Source organism: Mercurialis annua, linkage group LG7 (assembly GCF_937616625.2).
Source record: "Mercurialis annua linkage group LG7, ddMerAnnu1.2, whole genome shotgun sequence".
Taxonomy (NCBI): Eukaryota; Viridiplantae; Streptophyta; class Magnoliopsida; order Malpighiales; family Euphorbiaceae; genus Mercurialis; species Mercurialis annua.
Genome location: NC_065576.1, coordinates 37,243,819 through 37,264,323, shown reverse-complemented (window position 1 = coordinate 37,264,323; position 20,505 = coordinate 37,243,819). Strand labels below are relative to the sequence as shown.

Genomic DNA, 20,505 nt, shown 5'->3' with positions numbered 1-20,505 from the left:
TGGGTATGGCGGCTCTCAAGATAGACATGAGTAAAGCGTATGATAGGGTGCGATGGGATTTTGTGCGGCATATGCTCAACAAGTTCGGTTTCTGTGAGAAATGGGTGAATATGGTCATGTTTTGCTTATCATCCGTTCGGTATACTAGTATTGGTGAGTGTGAGATGGCAGATCCGATTTTGCCAAGCCGAGGTCTGAGACAAGGGGATCCGCTTTCGCCGTACGTATTTATTATATGTGCGGAAGGGTTGAGTTTATTAATAGCTCAAGAGGAGACTGCGGGGAAGATTCATGGTGCTGTTATTTGCAGGGGTGCTCCTTCTATAAGCCATTTGTTTTTTGCAGATGATTGCTTCCTATTCTTTCGGGCGTCTGTAGAAGAAATGGAGGTTGTCAAGGAGGTTCTTGATGTGTATGAGAATCTTTCAGGCCAGAAGGTCAATTTCCACAAGTCGAGCATTATTTTTAGTGCCAACGTCCAGAGTGATGATAGACTGCTTATTAGAGCAGTAATGAATGTGGCGGAACTTCCAGATAGCGGTAAATATTTGGGCCTTCCATCTCTTGTTGAGAGAAATAAAAACCAAATTTTTGCATTTATTAAAGAAAAAGTTTGGAGCAAGGTTAAAGGGTGGAATGCAAAGTTTTTATCAAGGGGTGGCAAGGAAGTGTTGATTAAGACGGTCGCTCAATCAATGCCGAACTATGTGATGAATGTTTTCTTAATCCCGCTTAGGCTTTGTGAAGAATTGGAGAGAATGCTTAATTCCTTTTGGTGGGGTAGAGACCAAGAAAAGAAGAAAGGAATAAGTTGGGCGAGATGGGATAAGTTATGCATTCCGAAGAAGTTTGGGGGAATGGGGTTTAAACGTGTTAGAGATTTCAACATTGCCATGTTAGCAAGGCAAGCTTGGAGGTTTATAAATTCGGAAGATAACCTTATGGTGAAGGTCTTTAAAGCGAAATATTTTCCGAATACGTCTTTCCTTGAGGCGAAATTGGGATCGAACCCTAACTATGTTTGGCGTAGTTTTTATGAATGCAAACCGATGATGGAAAAAGGTGTTAGAGTTCGTATTGGAAATGGGAGGAAAACTTTGGTATGGGGAAGTCCTTGGCTGTCGGGGAATTCTGGTTGTGTGACTACTCCTAAACCGGCAAGTATGGGAGAGGTTAAAGTCAGTAATCTGTTCGAAGTTGGAGAAAGGGCGTGGGATGTGGGTTTGGTACGTGATGTGTTTAATGCTACTGATGCTGAAAATATTCTAGCCATTCCTGTTAGTAGTCGCGAAATAGAGGATGGGTGGAGATGGAGGTTTGAATTAAAAGGCAACTTCTCGGTCAGGAGCTGCTATAGGGCTTTGGGTGTCGAGCTGGAAGAACCGGATTAAGCAGTTTGGAATAAAATATGGAAGCTAGCTATCCCGCTTCACGTTCGGAACTTTATTTGGCGGATCTGCTCGGGGTATCTCCCTACTTCAGATGCCCTAGCAAGGAAAAGAGTGTTTATCAATGATCAATGCCAAGTTTGTAATGCAGGGGTTGACAGGCCGGATCACCTTTTTTATTCGTGTGTGACTGCGTTGGACTGCTGGGGTCGAGTTTCTGTTCCTGTCTTCGTGGAGGACAGCAGCTTCTTGGATTGGGTTGAGCAGTGGTTCCAAAATTTAAATGGCGAAGAAGTGTCTCTTGTAGCTATGATTTGCTGGCAACTATGGGTGAACAGGAATGACGTTGTTTGGAGCAAACTAATAACTCTGATACTATAGTGGGTCTAGCTTGTTCTAAGCTTGCTGCATGGAAAGTTGCCCACGTGAAGAATGCCCAGCTCAAGATGACAAGGACTGTGCATGGGGATGGGCAGGATAAATGGTCTCCGCCGGTTAAAGGATGGTTGAAAGCTAACATTGATGCTGCGGTTTTTTCTGGTAATGGTGGTGTAGGTGTGGGGATTGTAGTCCGAGATTGGAAAGGTTCCTTGGTGCAGGTGAGACAGGTGTAATTCCAAGGGTGCTACTCGTCAAGAGATGCGGAGTTGATTGGAATCAGAGAGGCGCTAAGTTGGCTTAAGGGATTCGAGAAGGTTATTATCGAGTCGGACGCGATGGAGGTGATTTTAGCAATCCGGAATCCGAATTGTATTGATTCGGACATTTTAGTGGAGGATTGCTTAGTTTTAGAAAAGCAGTTATGTAATGTTTTGTTTACTTTTGTGAGACGTTCTGCGAATCAAGCAGCGCATTCATTAGCGCAACATGCTCGTTCCATGTCAGGACATCAGGAGTGGTATAATAACTTTCCTGAATTCCTCACAGCTGTAACTGCTTTGGATTATTAATGATATTCCGTTTACCATCAAAAAAAAAACTAAATATTAAGGTGTCATTTTTATGTCTCAATTTAATTTTAACTTTTTAATTTATTTTATGTATAATATCGTTTTATTTACCAATGTGAAAATCAACTAAATATCAACTGAACATTAACACAATATCAATATAAAATCAACATAAAATTAACACTGTAACATTATAATAATTTAACAATTAATCAAAAATTAAGGTATCATTTTTCCGTCTCAATTTAATTTTACTTTTTTTATTTTATTTCATGTACAATATAGTTTTCTTCACCAATGCTAAAATATCAACTGAATATCAACTGAATATCAACTTAAGATTAACACAAAATCAAACTATAACATTAAAATTATTCAACAATCAACCAAAAATTAAGGTATCATTTTTCTATCTCAATTTAATTTTAATTGTTATAGTTTTTTTCATGTAAATATGTATTGTTGTCTTCGCTTATGTTAAAATGAATCAAATATCAACTGAAGATCAACACAAAATCAACACTGCAACATTATAATAATTCAACAATCAATCAAACATTAAGGTATTATTTTCTGTCTAAATTTTATTTTAATTATTTTAATTTATTTCATATATAATATAGTTTTCTTCCCCAATCTTAAAATCTGTCAAATATTAACTGATTATAAACACAATATCAATATGAAATCAACATAAAATCAACACTTTAATATTACAGTAATTCAACAATCAATCATCATCAACAAATCGTGCTGCAGTGTTTAAAAACAAAAAAATACGATCAAACATAGTAAAAATGCAGAAATAACAGAATTTTATTCCATAAAATTACAAAATTATTTTATATAATATGAAAGTAGTATTATATTCTTTAAAAATAATCTTTGTACATGCATAATGTTGAAAAAATCATTGTTATATAAAAAAAGTAAAAAAAAAAACAAATTGTAAATTTGAAAGCGTAGAAGAAGAACGATTGATTTTTTCGTCTCAGAATCTGATCATATACCTTCAAGAAATTTCTTAAAAAATTTAATAACTTCTGATTCATTTATCTCTTGTTCTTTTTATTTATATCATATCTAAAAAAAGAAGCATGAAAACAGCAGAACAGCGGCGGCGTAACGGACCAATCCGGCGTTATTGAGACTTGATGAATTACACTACTAGAAAACAGTCATTTAGCGACGGATTTTTCCGTCGCTAAATGACCAAAATCCGTCGCTAAACACGTTTAGCGACGGATTTGCGACGGAAACAGCCCGTCGCTATTTTTTTTGTCGCAACTTAATAACAACGGAAAAAAAATTAGCGGCGGATTTTGGTCTCCGTTTTTGCGACGGAATTCTAAATTCGCCGCTAATTAGCGACGGATTAAATCTGTCCCTAATTTTAAAAAAAAAAAATAAAATTAAATCGTAAAAAAATAATTATTTAATCAATCACCACATATGCACCCTCCGTCACTCACCCACCCGCGTTAGATCACCCACCAGCACCCACCTGTCGAATTTCGCAAACTTCCCAGTAGGTCACCCATCCTAACATTGCTCCCATTAAAGGATCTTTAATCTTGTAGTTCTCCTGCGTATAACTCCACCTTGACCAACTCATGTTCATGTTATATATCTATGTATATTATACTTAAATGTAACTCATATTCATGTTATATATCTATGTTATACATTATTCTCTCGTTGTTTAATAAATAATTATTATTTTTTAATAAATGATTATTTTTTAATATATAATTATTATTTTTAATAAATAATTATTTTTGTAATAAATAATTATTATTTTTAACACATGATTATTTTTAATAAATAATTTTTTAATAATTTTTTTAAAAAATAATACTTTTAGCGACGGATGCAATAATCTGTAGCTAAAAGTAGTCATTTAGTAGAATGTATTACTTTTAGCGACGGATTGTTACATGTGTCACTAAAAGTGAAATATAATTTGGCGGCATTCATCCCGCCATTTTTAGCGACGGATTTCCGTCACTAAAGTTGGCGGGATTCATTTAGGATTTAGCGACGGATTTTTAATCCGCGCTAAACCCGTCGCTAAATTTGATTTTAGCGACGGATTTCCGTCGCTAATCGACTGTTTTCTAGTAGTGGAAAGGTGGCGCCGATGAAAAAGGATGGAAAATAGTTAGATGAGAGAGGAGAGATATTTGAGTCGAGAGATGAGAGAAATTAAGAGATAATTTTTTTTTTAAATCGTAGGGTTTTGAATGTTATGAAGGGTATTTATAGAAACTGTATAAATGTAAACTTCTTATCCGTGTACCGTTGTTTAGAGAGTTGAAACTTGACAATGTATAAATGTAAACATTTTTATAATCTTGGTTATTTATGAAAAAAAAACCCGAATTAATACTTCACTAAATTTTGATATTTTTTTAGAAACCCGTAAGTGATTAATGTATTGGAGTAATGGGCTTGAAGTCTTGAACGACCCAAGATCAGTAACGACCTTTTTATACAATACAACAAGAACAAAGGACCACTTTACCCCATCAACTTAGCACAAAACATTAAAAAGTCCAAAACTTAAAAACATAATCAGTTTTACTCTGAACTTGACAAAATCCGGTTAAAAATCCTCCTCCCCACTCTCATATAAGAGCGCGACATACACTCTCCGGTTATAATAGTGGCGTTTTTCTCAAGATGGTCTTTAATGACAACAAGTTTACAAATGTCCTAATTTTTTTCAATTTTGTAAATTAATCCATAATAATTAAAATAACAATTTAATTTTTTTTAATTTTAAAACTTTATATATGAAATGTATATTAACTAAAAATACAAAGGACCTTTTTGAACTTTTTGCAAAAAAAAAATCAATTTTTTTTAATCAGATGAGCAGCTGCCTGAATTCTTCACCAGCAACTGCTCATTGTTGTCTCTGTGAGAGACGAGTTTGTCTTTGACAGAGACGCACCCATCTGGCAAAGAGAAGAGCTTCGTCTCTGATAGAGACGAGCTTGAGACGAAGCTCTTAGTCTCCAACAGAGGCGAATCGATGGTTGGCGTTTTGGGCGATTGTTTATGGGTTTTGGGCGGTGGTTTTGGGATTTGGGTGGTGGTTGGTGGAGGTGGAGGAAGAGGGACAGTGGTGGTGGTGTAAAAAACGATGAATTTATTGTTTTTAAAATATAGATTAAATGTTTAATTAAATTAGATTAATTAGGTTAAATATTTAATTAGAGTTAACTAGAGTAAATTAGAGTTAATTATTTAAAATTTACAATCTCACGTTCTAATTAAGATGCCACATCAACATAGGGAGGGGTTTTGACCAAGTTTTAACAAGTTTAAGGTATTTTTGATCCTATTTTCGAACGTTGGACGTTTTTATACTTTGTGTCAAGTTGAGGGGGTAAAGTGATTCTTTGTTCAATACAACTAGGGGTGTACGTCGGTCGGTTTGGTCCAGTTCGGTTTTGAATTTGTACCGACAGTGCCGAATTGCAGTAATATAAAAACCAAATTGTCAATTTTTAAAGTTAAAACCAAAATAAATTAAATCGAAATATATCGGTTGGTTTTCGGTTCAGTTCGGTATTTCGGTTTGAGCCTCTCAATGGGCCCTAGTAAACAAACAATCCAATTTCAATAATACACAAGCAGAATTACAAATTACATCCTTGTTCTATATATGTTCAGAATTAAATATAAATAATTACATCCCATCTCAAAAAATATTAACATACATAACTACATCTCTTCTCAAAAAAAATTAAGTGTTCTCAACTGATATATTCCAAACAAAATGGCATGAGTATTCAATAGAAGCAAAGCACATGGCTCATTGGCTCAAGCTGGCCTCAAGAGTCAGTGAAGGAGAGGAAGCTGCAACAGGCCAGCATGCGGCCTCAAGCTGTTGAGAAAGTGAAGAGAACATACAACAATCAAATTTGATTACTACACTACAATTTACATTTAAAAAAACAGACCAGATTTTGAAAAACAGGAGTTAGGGGCTCAGAATATGAGTTTTTCTGTTCATTTGTAATGCGATCGTATCATTTAAGATATGGTGGCTCAAAAATGTGTCATTACTTCAATTCATATCAATGAAGACATTACAACAACATCTGAAAATATAGTGGAAGCATCATCATCGGCCAAAAAAGTAAATTAAAAACAGTTATAAAGATTTAATATAGAAGCAGTTCAAAAGGTTTAAACCAGTTTTGGAAGATCAACAGATTCAACACTGAGTAGCAAGTATTTTAAGAGATTTAAACCAGAAAAGTAGCTTACACTTTCAGGAAGTTAACAATTCAACACTAAGTAGTTTAAAAGATTTAAACCATAAAAGTAGCTTACACTTTCGGGAAGTGAATAATTCAACACTAAGTAGTTTAAAAGATTTAAACTAAAAGAAGTTTAAAAGAAGTTTAAGGTTGGAATCTCTTACAATCATCTTGCTTCCACCAAAGCAGATTGGTCTGTTCAAAACATCAGTTCAGATAGGGATAGGGACACTATCATCAGGATTCATATATAAATCAGATGATATGCAGAATCATAAGGGATATGGACAATTCAGTTTGGCAATTGGCTTCCACCATAAGGTCCAACACCACAACTGCGACACAGTGTCATCACTTGTGTTTTCAAAAGCAAAAAAGGCATCATTTGTAGGTTTTAAGTGGGAGGACCAACATTTGGCAACCCTAATAAATCCACAAAAGAAATTTGAGTTCAGAACACTAAATTACAGAATGTCAAAAATGTAAGTAAGATAAAAGAAAAGATGTAAACAAAGGTAAAAGATTAAAGTGCATAACCTTACTCAAATGTTTCCAGCTCCTCAATACATTCTTCGATCACCAGAGGATCAATTGATGCTCTCAACGAATCCTGTGTTCATATAAGGGCTTCCACCAATTTAGGAGTCAAAGAACTCCTGAAGCAATCAAGGACCCTTTTACCAGTGCTGAAGGCAGATTCAGACGTCACGGTGGAAATGGGAACTGCAAGTATATCTCGGGCCATTCTAGACAGAACTGGAAAAGAGAATAGAATTGAACTTCCATCACATTAACACATCATTTGGTCCTCATCATCCAATAAGGCCTCATCAAAATAGATTTCAAGTTCAATTCTTCTAGAACTGGAAGTTCCCATTTCCCTCCGATGTTGCTTGAATCTTGCTTTCATCACAGATGAAGGTTTTCTTGTACCAGTAGCAGGTTAAGGGACAGAGACAGGAGCCAAACTATGGCCTCCTTCAACTTGAGTAGAATTAGGTTGAGAGCCCAACTCAGAAACAATGCTCCCACCACCAACAGATTCATACGTAGAATTGTACTCAAGGAAAAACAAGGTTAGCTCATCAACAACAGCTTTATACAAGGCAACACCTCTAACCTTTTCAAACATGGTAGTTAGAGAATACTCCATTCTTTCCAATTTTACACTTGGATCAAACACATAAGAAAAAAAGATAAGCTTGATCATTTTGTCAGGGTCACCCCAATATTTATCAAACTTAACTTTCATTCTATCACCCAAACTTTTGATCTCCAGATCATCACTTTCAATCATGTCACACAGGACTACATTAAGATCATAGATTTCTTAAAAGTGCATATCAGAGGTAACATACAATGAACCAGAAATATGCAAAGTGACTATGTAAAAGTGAGCAAGACAATCAGAAAATTTTCTAACTACCTCCCAGTCATGCGAATCGGGAATATTACCATTCAAATTTGTCCTAAATGATGAATTATCCTCATCATATTTCTCAAATACTTTTTCATACAATGCAGCCGTGTGAAGCATCAAGTAAGAGGAATTCCAGCGTGTTGGCACATCTAAACAAAGATATTTCTTAGACTCAACACTAACAAAATCAACAGCTTCTTTACATTTTTCTAACCTAGCTGGACTGTTTCTAATGTACCTGTCCTGACTACATCCCTTACTTTTTTCACAGAGACATTAACATCTTTTAGACCATCACTGACCACCAAATTAAGAATGTGAGCAATACAACACATGTGCAAATATTTCCCTTTTGCAACCCCAGTTCCCCAAGAATTCAATTTCTTCCTAAACACACCTGCAGCTACATCATTGCTACTAGCATTGTCCATGGTAATAGAAAACACATTTTTGATATCCCAATCAAGCACACAATTCTCCAAAGACTTAACTATGTACTCACCCCTATGACCACTGACTGGAATAAATGAAATAATAACTTTATGCAGCTTCCACAAATTATCAATCCAATGACAGGTGACACACATGTAATTAATCCTTTGAATGCTAGTCCATGTATCAGTATTTATGCTAACCCTTTGACTGTGGTCTTTTAAAAAAGGATTTCAATTTCAACTTTTCACTTGCAAACAGATTGAAAATATCCCTATTCATGGCCAATCTAGAGGGAATTTTGAACCTAGGACATGCAGAATTCATCAGGTTTTTAAACCCCATACCATTTACAAACCTCGATGGCAACTCATCAACAACAATCATGAAAGCTAAAGACTCTCTAACAGCTTCTTGACTAAACTTCCATACCTCAACATTAACCTTATCCCCATCATAAACAGGTTGAACATTAGGCATAGTTAATAAGGCTTGTCTAATGTGTTTACTATTGGGATTTTTCAAACAAGCAAGCATATGTGCTCTAAGAGTTGATGTGCCATTACGTTTACTGTGACATTCATACACTCTAGCACAGTATAAACATTTAACACTTACCACTCTGCCCATATCATCATTCACACTTTCATAATGTTCCCAAACAACATACCTTTTATGCATTGGCTTCCTCTTTCTAGCATTAGCTGCCTTAGGTTGAGGACCTTGCAATTGCTGCTATGTTGGCCCATCAACAACCACATATAGGTTAACATGAGCATCAGGACAGGGAGCAATATTGCCTCTAGTCCCAACTGCATCATCTGTTGGCATCTGCAAATTGAACCAAGAAAAATGTCAGTTTACATTTTCAAAAGCAAAACAAAAAGCATAAAAAAACACAAACAATGAAAAAATCACAGAATGAAAAGCATTAACGAACACTTGCCCTTGCATCTGGTTCCATCTGATCTGATAATGAATGAGTAGGGATTTTTAGGCTTCCACCAAATCACAGAATCACAGCACATAGAGAGAACAGAGTCACAAACTCAGAGAGAGACCGACTAGCTTCCACCACTTCAAGCTCTCCACAAAACAAGCAAAGGGTTAGTAAAACTCAGTACTAAAAATCTTAAACATAATCTTAAAAAAAATCATAAAAAATGAAAAGGACTAAAGATTTATCTTTTTTATTGTGATTCACAGTGAAACTTTTGTCTAATGAACAGATCCATTCATTTTGAAGGACATATACAAGTGAAAAGAATAAAAATCAGTGAAAAGAATTAAGATTAAAAGACCAATGAAGAATCAGAAAGGCAAAGGGTTCGAAATAAACAAAATAAAAGTAAAAAAACCACATTTAAAGAACTCCCCAATCACCGATTCGCCTCATCAGTTCTCTTTTCTTGCCTCTAATCATTATTAACGAGTGGTTAACAAGATTTGCGTGTATCAGAGACAGAGACTGAAAGGAAGAAAGAACATAATCAGAACAAAAGCAAACAGCAACCGTTTAGCTTAAAGGAAGCACAAAATCAGAGAAAAGAGGATCAGCCATTAATTTAGGATTTATACGAGGAAGAAAGGTGGTGTAAGTGTAAGATGAAAGAGCAAGAGTCGAGAGAGTTGAGAGAATTTTAGGGTTTCAGTTTTAGAGAGAGGCGAGAGTTTGAGAGAATAGATTAGAGTTTCTGAAAATTGGTTTGTAAACCAACACAAAACATTGTGTTTTGTGTATTCGAATTCACACATGCCCCAGCCTCTAGAAGCTTCCCACATGTGCAAATATGGAGTAAAACGACGTCGTTTTACTTCTTCGGTTATTTCGGTTAAACGGTCAACCGAACTCAAAAACCGAATCATTTGTCAAATATCAAATAACCCCTAACCTAAACTCAAACTACACCGTTTTGTCGAATTAACCAAATCAAACCTTCGATTTCTTTTCGGTTCGGTTAATTCGGACAAGTCGGTTTCTGCTCCCCCTAAATACAACAACGAGCAAAGATCCAATTTTTCCCTTTTCAGTTGACGAATTCATCTTGCCGACAAAAAAAAGGTTGACGAATTCGTCATTTATGATTATGATTCCTCATCGCAGGGAACTCTGCTGACTCCTCTGTTAAACATTTTCCAACAGTTATCGGTTCAAGATTCATCTCTTATTTCAATTCCAATCTTCTGTAAGTTCGTATCTCTTAATATACACAATGCAGAATTAACGAACGTAATTCTCTTGCCATTCGATGCATTTATTTTTGAATTTTCAAACCTAATTAGACTTTAAATTTGCATAAATTCTTATAGGACAGTTCTATGTACATGGGTGTGTGCTAAATTTGGACAGTTATGATGCTGAAATGATCATCTGGGGAGGTTTTTGATACATAATTGGGGGTTTGAAATATGAAAGATAAAGTTTGGAGATGGATTTTAGGTTTGATTTACATAGTCGCTGTTGCTACTATATGGATAGCTGCTAGTTTTGTGGTTCAATCTGTTGTCGATGCGGGGGTTTCGCCGTTTCTTATTACCTACATATGCAATTCATTGTTTGTTGTTTACATTCCCTTAGTTGAAATCGGGCGATATGTCGAGGATTCTTATGGTAGTTTAATATTTTGGAGAAAGAGAAGTCGTAGTAGTGGCCCTTTACGAGAATTGGGAGAGTCCGAAAAGGCCATTCTTCTAGGAGAGACGGAATTAGGTCCAAATGATAAAGAGTCGAATGTTTCTGTTATTGTAGACGATGGGAATGCTGATATTAAAGGAGATGGTGTTAATCCAATTGCTGAATCTATGTCATCTACGCATGAAAGGATCTTACCTGTTGAAGAGGGTAGTCATGGAGTTGATGCGATAGGTCGTTGGACACGCGCTAGAGTGGCGAAGGTCAGCCTGCTGATTTGCCCATTTTGGTTTTTAGCTCAGCTGAGTTTTAATCTGTCGCTGAAGTATACTACTGTCACAGTAAGCATCATTTGAACTTTATTTATACCATATTTTGTTAATCATGTTCATGCAATGACTTATCCTTTGGTTTGTGCAGTCGAATACTATTTTAAGCACGGCCTCCAGCCTTTTCACGTTTTTGGTCTCTCTGGTGTTCTTGGGTGAAACATTCTCCTGGCTGAAGCTTGCAAGTGTACTTCTCTGCATGGTTGGAACTATAATTGTCAGCTTGGGTGACTTGGAAAGTGGTCTAAGTGCAGTTGCTTTAAACCCTCTTCTTGGGGACTTTCTTGCACTCATCTCGGCTGCATTTTATGCTGTGTACATTACACTTATCCGTATGAAATTTCCCGATGATGATGGGAAAAGTGGTCATGTCAGTATGGCAGAATTCCTTGGATATCTAGGGCTTTTCAACTTCTTCATTTTCCTTCCCATTGCTCTTATTCTGAATTTCACCATGTTAGAGCCTTTCAGCATGCTAACTGGCAAGCAGCTTGGTTTAATCATTGGGAAAGGTATGTATTGTTCTTATTTTTTGTGCATTTCATTGTTTACATGTCAAATTTGTGCTGTTTTAGTGCTTTAAAACTGTTTAGGGGCCTCTCACGTCTTTGAACTTTTCTTATATGTATTGAACAAAAGTAAATGCAACTATTGATATTGTATGCTGTTCAAATTTTACCTGTACTATCTTATGATACTAAATAGCGAATGGAGCAACCTGGCACTTAGTGTTTTCAGAAAATTCTGATTCATGAATTATTGGTTTCTTTTTCTATTAAAACAAAAGTTTAAGCTTTTGGATTCAGCTATATACTCTGATAAGACAGATTTTGAATCTGTTAAATATGAACCTATGCAAATTTTCTTGATCGGCTCTAGTGGATGTTATTCATTCCATCCTTTTGTGTCTTGTAGAGATTAATTCAAACGAGTACTTTATTCGAGAGTTCTTTTATCGAAAGAAAAAAGTAACCAATAAATAGCTCTGCCATTTTTGTAGACGAGAAAGCATTAATTATTTCCTTTTTATTCTACTGCCAAAATGTTAATATCTGTACGGGATGACATAATATTATACATCTAGCTCAAATTTTTGTTTCTTATTTGAAGTAGAATTAGCATTTGTTTGCTTTATAAAATTACTGATAATAGAAATCAATTTATTGACTAATATGTGATTTCAAGAACAAATGCTTCTTTCCCGGTTTTGTAACTTTTTTATTGTGATTCTTCTACAATTCTGTGCCTGAAATAGGTTTGTTAGATAATGTCTTGAGTGACTATTTATGGGCAAAGGCTGTTCTTTTGACAACCACGACAGTTGCAACGGCTGGTCTTACGATTCAGGTTCCGTTGGCTGCTATTGTGGATTCATTAATAGGCAATGCCCCCGGCGTAATGGACTACTTTGGAGCTGCAGCCGTGATGATTGGATTTGCTGGAATTAACATTCCTGCCGATTCTTTTAGCCAATCAAAAGAATCAGAAAATCAAGAGACTAGATCAATTCATCAAGATTGCTCATCACCATCTCAAGGAACTACAGGCAATTCCTAACATACTTTCGTTTGTTACGTTAAATCGCAAAACATACTTCAATGTAATTAACAAATGTGTCGTATAGTTTTATTTTATTTTTTACATTAATTATTGTAAATGTAATTCTTGATTCTGTAGCTTAGGTTTACACAAGAAATTCGTCCTGATATTATAAACAAATAAAATTAAGTGTTGAGTTTTGACCTAGTTTCTGATAATTGAGCAGAGGCTATAGTTGTTGCATTGTATGCAGCATGAATGCACAGCAGTAACACAATTCTGCCAAAGAGCAGAAGATAGTGTGCTCTATTCTCAATGGAACTTAGGCCATGTTTGGTTCATGGAATGGAATAGCATGGAATAGAATAGCTATTCCATAAGGAATGGAATAGCCATTCTTTAGTTTTTGAGAGGAGTCCTTATTCCACAAAATCATGGAATAGTAATTCCGTGGAATACCTATTCCATGAACCAAAGTAAAGAATTTTCATTCTATACGGAATTGCTATTTCATTCCACACCTATTCCATGAACCAAACATGGCCTTAATATGCTTTTTAGCTTTACTCTTTCCCTCGACCGTGCCAAATTTTGATGGGCATTTTAAAACAAATATTCTATTAAAAATATAATTAATCTACAAAAATTGTGTTGATTTATTGAAAAGGTGTAAGGTGCAGATAAGCCCTTCAGGAATAACTACAAAACTATCCTAAAAAAATCACTTAACTTATAAAAATATATATACTTAGTAAAAAAATCAATTTTACCTAAATTAAAAAAATTTACGTAATTTATGTACTTTTTTTTACTTTAAAAATAAAATACATGTTTGATACATATTTGATACATTATCAATATATCTCTACCACATTTCTGATATAGTACGTAAAAGGTGAAAATTTATTTCGTATTTTTTAAGTATTAAATATAAACTTTTTGGAAAGTACATATTTTTGTAATTTTTTCCTTTTATTGGATTTTTTTTTTATAATTTTCCCATGAAATAATGTGTATGCCTCTAAACTCTAACTCGGTTGAGTCAGGCCCTTAAATTTATAAAAATTGTGCAAATAAAATCTTATTCTAATGGAAAAATAAACATAGTTTGAAGGGCTTATTTGTATTGATTTTATAAATTTAAGGCCCGGGTTGCATCGAGTTAAACTTAAGGATGTAAATTCTTTTAAATGAAAGTTTAATAACGTATTTGTATGTTTTACTTAAGGGTGTATATGAACTTTTTATGAATTTAATTAAAGATATTATTTCAAATTTAATGAGTTATTAATGTATTGCTGAAATATAATGATTAGGTAATTGTTTTAAATAATGAATAATTAATTTTTTAAAAATAAACTTTAATTGCTAATAATATTTTTAGAATCACCAGACAGGCTGATTGAACTGAACTAATTGAAAATCAATTATTTATAAAGTTTAATTAAATATCAAACTTAAAAATAAAATAAAACTTGAGTTAAACTAATTTTACTGATTTAAGCAAAAAACAGCAAATCTAATTTTTTATTTTTAAAATTCTATTTCAATTTAATCTTAAAAAAATGCTTATTTTCCAATCATTAAATTACAAGCGTTTACACATTGAAGATGAACAATATACATTTACATCAATATTTTAACATAACTTTATAGTTTATTCTTTTATTATTTTCTAATGATTCAAAATATATACTATTTTTCACTTTGAAATTATTATATTTTAAACAATTTTAATTAGAATTTAATCAAATTTTCACTTTAAATTTATTTTTATACGTTCATATTTATCGCACTTTAAAGATATTTAAATTATTTTTTGGTATTGAATAAAAAAACCTTATGCTCTAAAAAATATTTAAAATTTGACATTCTCAAGTAAGACGGTCCAAACACCCGGTCTAATTCGATTTAAAATATTGTTAGCAACTAAAATCTATTATTGAAATAATTCATAATTTTTTTTTGATGAATAATTCATAATTAATTATTATATTTAGACAACAAAACTAATTACTCATAACACTTGAAATAATTCTAATTTGTAATTAAATTTGTAGATGGTGAAGATACGCCTTGAACAAGAAGGTATTTTTTATAATATTAATAGCATTAAAATCTAATTAGAATATATATATTAAAAATTAAAAGACTATTTTAAATTTTAAAAAAAAATTCAATTTGATGCTTTAGATAGAGACGGAAACAAAAATCAAACAAAAAAGGTACAAATGAACTTTTTTTTAAGTCAGAAGATAAACAAAAAAATATTAAAAGGTGAAATTTTTTAAGTAATTACGCCTTAAATCATTTTTAAACTGAGCCTTTGAGGTACATTTCAAACCAACAAAAGTTAATTTAAAACTTTGACTCTCTTTTTTCCTTCAAAAAGAAAACCAACAAAAGTTAATTTTCCAAGTAAAACACTGCAATATACCAGGTTACTGACCTTTTTATCTCATAAAATCTAGATTTCTCCATTATATCCCTTCAACCTCTTTCTAAAAAGAAATTTCATTTTCCCATGCACAATGGGAAATATCAAATACAAGAGCCATCGAAGGAAAGGCAATGTGCCAATTAGGGTCATAGTACATCATAAAAATAATGACGAATTGCCAACTGAAGGTTCAGATTGGCAAACACTACATATCTTCAATTTCTGTCGCAAATTTCTAACTCTGTTGAGTTGCGACATTCAGATTCTTATATCTTTGCATAACTCTCTTAGTAGCAATAGTTGCAGCTTCACTTGCACGGAATTCTCCCGTGCCCATGAGATTCTTGAATTCAATACTTATCTCCTCCTGCAACTTACTTCGAGCATCCCCGAGAGGATCTCCTGAAACCCCGTTAGCTGTAATCTTCTTTGCTGTTTCTGCAGGTTTAACAGCTGGAGGTATTGCCTTCTCCGATATTTTTGACGATTCCACTTCACCATTAGCCACTTTGACCGAGGAAGTGTTAACAGTAGTTGTTGCTGCAGCTGTGGGTTGGTTTATCGATGCATTCCTAAATTGTGGAACTTGTGGTACTGCTCCAGCTCTCAATGTTGACTCCAGATTTTGTATCATGGGCACTACATCGTGAAAATCATTATTAGCAAAATCAGAGATCCAAAACAATGAATTGACAGCTTATCAGAAACATGATGAAAGACCAAATCTGTGCAATTAATATGCAGAAATCAGTCCTTAAGTTTGTAATATCTTCAAAAGAAGACAGAAAAATCACAAGATTTGAAGTCGCCCGTACCATTGCTCAGCCATTAAATTTTTTCAGAAATTATAGTTTCTCATTAACAAATTCATCCAAGTTCACAGAGAACCAACTAGACAACAAGGCGGTAGGGAACTTACTTATAAGTGCACCCATTGGACTGTTCATAACTTCAGTAGGGAGTTGAAGAACATAATCTGGAATGGTCACACCCACCAAAAATTGTGCGACCTCATTGCTAAAGTTGTTACAATTGTGAGTAAGCAGGCTGTATTTCTCAGCTGTATACCGAGGTCCGATTTCTTGCAAATACATTTCAAATACATCCTGGGGAACATGTGTAACACCCAAATCTACCACTTTGACTGGTGTTCCATATGGGGTTCTTCCAGCAGGGTCATGCTGTATACCTCCCCCAAAATAATATTCATAACCATATACCACCACTCCAGTATGCCTACATGTTCAAGAACAAAAAATTCAGACAGAAAAATCAAAAAACAAACCAAGATTGTAAACTATGCAGTTGTATCCATACTCCAGCTTTAATACATCAACAAGGAGGAAACAAATAAAGACTTAGGCAAGTGTTAAACTTATTAAACCCATAATGAAAGTTAAGCAACAGTCCGTACACTACAGTTTTTATCCTATCTATGTATCATGAAACATTAACTTAGAAATTCATCACTATATAGCATAAAAACCCCATAAATAAAACTAAATTCATACATACTTCACATTAGTTAAGAAATTTGGACAAGCATCTACTGATAGTAAAACATATTAACCAACATAATGAAACTCTTCCCACCAAACTGCTACCCTAAATAGCACAGACAAGGACACGGGGAGACGGGACACCTGGATACAGACACAGTGAAACGGTGTTATTTTAAAGTCTCCTAAGTTAAAAGTTAAATTTTGTACCCGAAAAGTTCCCGAAACATTCTAAAAACAGGACACGTTGATTGAATAAAGTGCCCATACTACCGAGGCTACCCTTAATGAGGCAAACCAACTCATTCGACCACACCCAAAAACTACAAAATCAAAACATAAGACATTGATAAACAAAACATACCCTATAAAATATAAAAACTTACCAAATACCCTCAATAGCTTTGCCCAAGAATGTAGTCGAAAGCTGCCGCGCCAATCCTTGGCTAAGATCATACACATTCAAAATAACCTTGTAACCATCCTGCCACAGAATTAATTAAAACTAAAATAAGCAAACAAATCATACAATAACACTCCAACCCAATGCAATTACTAAAACACCACCAACAACATAATCATATAAAATCAAACAAAATTCAGTGATAAATCAGTAGTACCTCAGCCATATCTCTCTGAATCCGAATAAACTTCTGAAATCAACTGCAAAACGCAAAATTAAAATTCAAAACATAGAATAATTCAAATTGATCAGATCTAAATCGAATTTCATGAGACATTAATTAAACCCACAAAATCTCGAACGATGGAGGAGTATAAAACGCACCGTTTTGGAGAAGAATAAATGGCGTAGCTAAGTCTGTTTCTGTGAATAATTTTGAGTTAGTTGGCGTGAGTAAAAGCAAGCAAGGAATTGAAGAGAGGGGTGGCGTGGCGTTACGTTTTATAGGTGCGACCAAAGAGTTTTGAATTTTTGCTCTATACTTCCCTTCTATCACCTTCTAGAATTTCCTCTCCAATTGCTGCTTGCCGCGTGTCTCGTCGGTGCTTCTAATTTTCTCAATTCCCTCACTCGCCGACTCACCGGTCAAATTTTTTTTTTTCAAACAAAACACTGGTCAAACTAACCCATTTTTTTAACGAACTACTCACTCTGTCCTAATAGAATTGTTTTTTTTTTACCAAAGGCTGGATTTCATTAATGTAATGAAAAGTACACATTAGAATAACTCCTCAACAGACCTGAGTGAGCCATTCCATAACAGTATGATGAGACCTGCAGAAGCAGTCATCAATAAGGGCTTTTTTAGCCACCAAATGGGCCACCCAATTACATTTACGATTAACATATTGAAATCTAATTTCCGAAAATCGGAAAACTAGATTGAATATGTCTTCTAAAACTACTCCGGCGTCCCTGTCGTCACTAGAGGAGGCATTAGCAGCATTTATCAACACTTGACAATCTCCTTCGAAGATAACTGCACTAAATCCTTTAGGTATAGTCTCCTCCATTGATGTCCGAATCGCCAATGCCTCTATAACAAGTGGTGTTATTATGCCACTAAACCGCCTAGCCCCAGCAAAGATTATGTTATCTGCAAAATCACTAACAACAAATCCAATCGCACCTGTTCTTGAATTCAGATCAATAGCACCATCAAAATTAACCTTGTGGAAACCTGTCGGTGGAGGTGACCATAAAGCCGAATCGATTTCCACATTTGAAAGAGTATTTGGGCTGCCCTTAACAGTGTGTCTTTTATCTGATTATTCCAAATATTCTCGTTGTTGTTCGCATGCCTTATCAATAATTAAAGATGCTGGTAAGTGGTTTTTATTAAATACCACCTCGTTGCGGGCTTTCCATATGTTCCAAAGTAAGAAGTTACACAGAGCAAAGTCTTCTTTGTTTCTTCCTAGCTTTTGCAGATCAGTAACTAAAGCATTCCACCAGTCAACTAGCGAACTTTGAGGCAACAAATTTGAGCGGAGGCAAAATTTCGACTCAAACCATACCTGTAAACATGTCATAAAATGGATAGTAGTTAACGGTATATGATAGTTGTAGATAAAATACAATAAAATAGTAATTGTACTTAAAAGCAATTTTCCTACAACTATTATTAGGAGTTGATTATGATATCAACTCCTAACTATTTTCCATCTCAATATCCCTTTTTAGTAAAATAAACTAAGTTTGTTGCAATTTCAGCCTTTTTTAAATAAAAAACAGCACACTGCTGTCTTTTTATAAAAAACATACAAATAATTTATAAGTTAACAATAATTTTACTTATACAAAAATTTTAGTTGCCGCAACTCATTATTTTATTTCATTAAAGTTTATTTTGAAGCCAAGGGTCGCCCAATCCATCTAAAATATATCAATTGAGGTTGGATATTTTCTTTAGAACCTGTATGATATATAATTGTATGCTGATAATAAAAGTATCCCATCTTACTGTAGAGTAATTAGCTATTGATATTGCAAGTTAAGGTAAAAAATGTAATATGAAAGGGTTAACCAGCTTGTAATATTATATATCATAAGTATCCTCTGTCATTATAAACTATTTTCATTTGATGTTGTATTATCTTTTTTACATTATCTTTATGCTGCATTCTTTGAGCTTTTTCATTCTCCATATTCGTGTACACTTAGCCACATTACATACAAACGTCAATGGATGGAAATTCCTATCCTTAATTATTTATGACAACCCTTAGGTCAAGAGTTTTAGCTTACTACATGCATTTGTCTGTTTTTAGTTACAACCATCTAAGAAACTGTATTCTGGTCAATACCTTATTATAAGTTCAGTTCCATTGACTTATAGTTGTATACTATCTTATTTTTCTAACTTAGTTTATGCTCATGATAAAAGTCTAAGATGAGCATTCTGTCTTTGTTGAAGCAATATATTAGTCTTCTACTAACAAGTGTATAAAAAACACTTAAACACTTTGAAATGTTGTGAGGGTGATAATTGTTGGGTTAGTTGAATGTATTTACATTTCTTTCTATTCTGCTACGTTATGGAGATAATTGTTGGGTTAGTTGAAAGTACCATTCTAACATTTCTTTATTTAAAATGCTAAGTTTTTATATGAAACTTTTGAGAGATGTGAAAATATGGTGCTTTTAAAAATTGACTAGAAGGTGGCTAATATTTATGAAATTAACTTGCAAATTGCTCCTTAATTATGTGGCTGTTATCTTAAAAAGACTTTGTAAACCAATTAATTTCCAAATTCATTTTATCTTTCTAAGTTATATTGCTCCATAATTCTATATTCATGTAAGGATCCGTGTGTCAAGAACCTGATTGAGGCATGTTCTCACCTTGGGAAAGTAGTTTTCCTAAAGTAAGCTTTAATGTTGTCTTGTATTTATATATTTGAGTTATCACATAATATCTGTTTTACACTTATTTTTATTTCCTCCCATTAATCAGGCTTACAAAAGCTGTATCAGGGTGAGTTGTTTAGAGAGTTAAAAGGCCATGTTTGGCTAATTATACGTCTATATATTATATGACAAGTGACATACCTAACAATGAACATGGTTAAGCAAACTGAAAGAACATAGCTTTAATTTAAAATACATACCTGTTTAGATGTAGTACAGTTTGTGAAAA

General features: G+C 34.0%; 4 protein-coding genes across 5 annotated transcripts; 2 read left to right on the top strand and 2 right to left on the bottom strand.

Annotated features, from left to right (window-relative positions):
- The first annotated feature begins 1,408 nt into the window (after positions 1 to 1,408).
- LOC126657129 (uncharacterized) lies at positions 1,409 to 2,002 on the top strand. The gene is made up of 3 exons (XM_050351764.1): positions 1,409 to 1,433; positions 1,540 to 1,733; positions 1,790 to 2,002. Exons 1-3 carry the CDS (start codon positions 1,409 to 1,411, stop codon positions 2,000 to 2,002), a joined length of 432 nt encoding a protein of 143 aa, XP_050207721.1.
- An 8,394-nt stretch (positions 2,003 to 10,396) lies between these two features.
- LOC126657557 (thiamine-repressible mitochondrial transport protein THI74) lies at positions 10,397 to 13,171 on the top strand. Of its 2 annotated transcripts, none has more exons than XM_050352262.2 (4): positions 10,397 to 10,650; positions 10,815 to 11,437; positions 11,517 to 11,937; positions 12,681 to 13,171. In XM_050352262.2, exons 2-4 carry the CDS (start codon positions 10,874 to 10,876, stop codon positions 12,980 to 12,982), a joined length of 1,287 nt encoding a protein of 428 aa, XP_050208219.1. In that variant the 5' UTR covers positions 10,397 to 10,650; positions 10,815 to 10,873; the 3' UTR covers positions 12,983 to 13,171. The 2 variants fall into 2 exon arrangements, with proteins under 2 accessions (XP_050208219.1, XP_050208218.1); XM_050352261.2 differs by having other exon boundaries at positions 10,775 to 11,437.
- A 2,273-nt stretch (positions 13,172 to 15,444) lies between these two features.
- On the bottom strand, positions 15,445 to 17,835 carry LOC126657638 (uncharacterized). The gene is made up of 5 exons (XM_050352351.2): positions 17,691 to 17,835; positions 17,524 to 17,566; positions 17,290 to 17,387; positions 16,324 to 16,640; positions 15,445 to 16,043 (listed from the first exon to the last, which is right to left on the bottom strand). Exons 2-5 carry the CDS (start codon positions 17,530 to 17,532, stop codon positions 15,640 to 15,642), a joined length of 828 nt encoding a protein of 275 aa, XP_050208308.1. The 5' UTR covers positions 17,533 to 17,566; positions 17,691 to 17,835; the 3' UTR covers positions 15,445 to 15,639.
- A 262-nt stretch (positions 17,836 to 18,097) lies between these two features.
- LOC126657128 (uncharacterized) lies at positions 18,098 to 18,566 on the bottom strand. Its single transcript, XM_050351763.1, has 2 exons — positions 18,547 to 18,566; positions 18,098 to 18,500 (listed from the first exon to the last, which is right to left on the bottom strand). The coding sequence occupies exons 1-2, from the start codon at positions 18,564 to 18,566 to the stop codon at positions 18,098 to 18,100; spliced, it is 423 nt and encodes a 140-aa protein (XP_050207720.1).
- Positions 18,567 to 20,505: the final 1,939 nt, after the last annotated feature.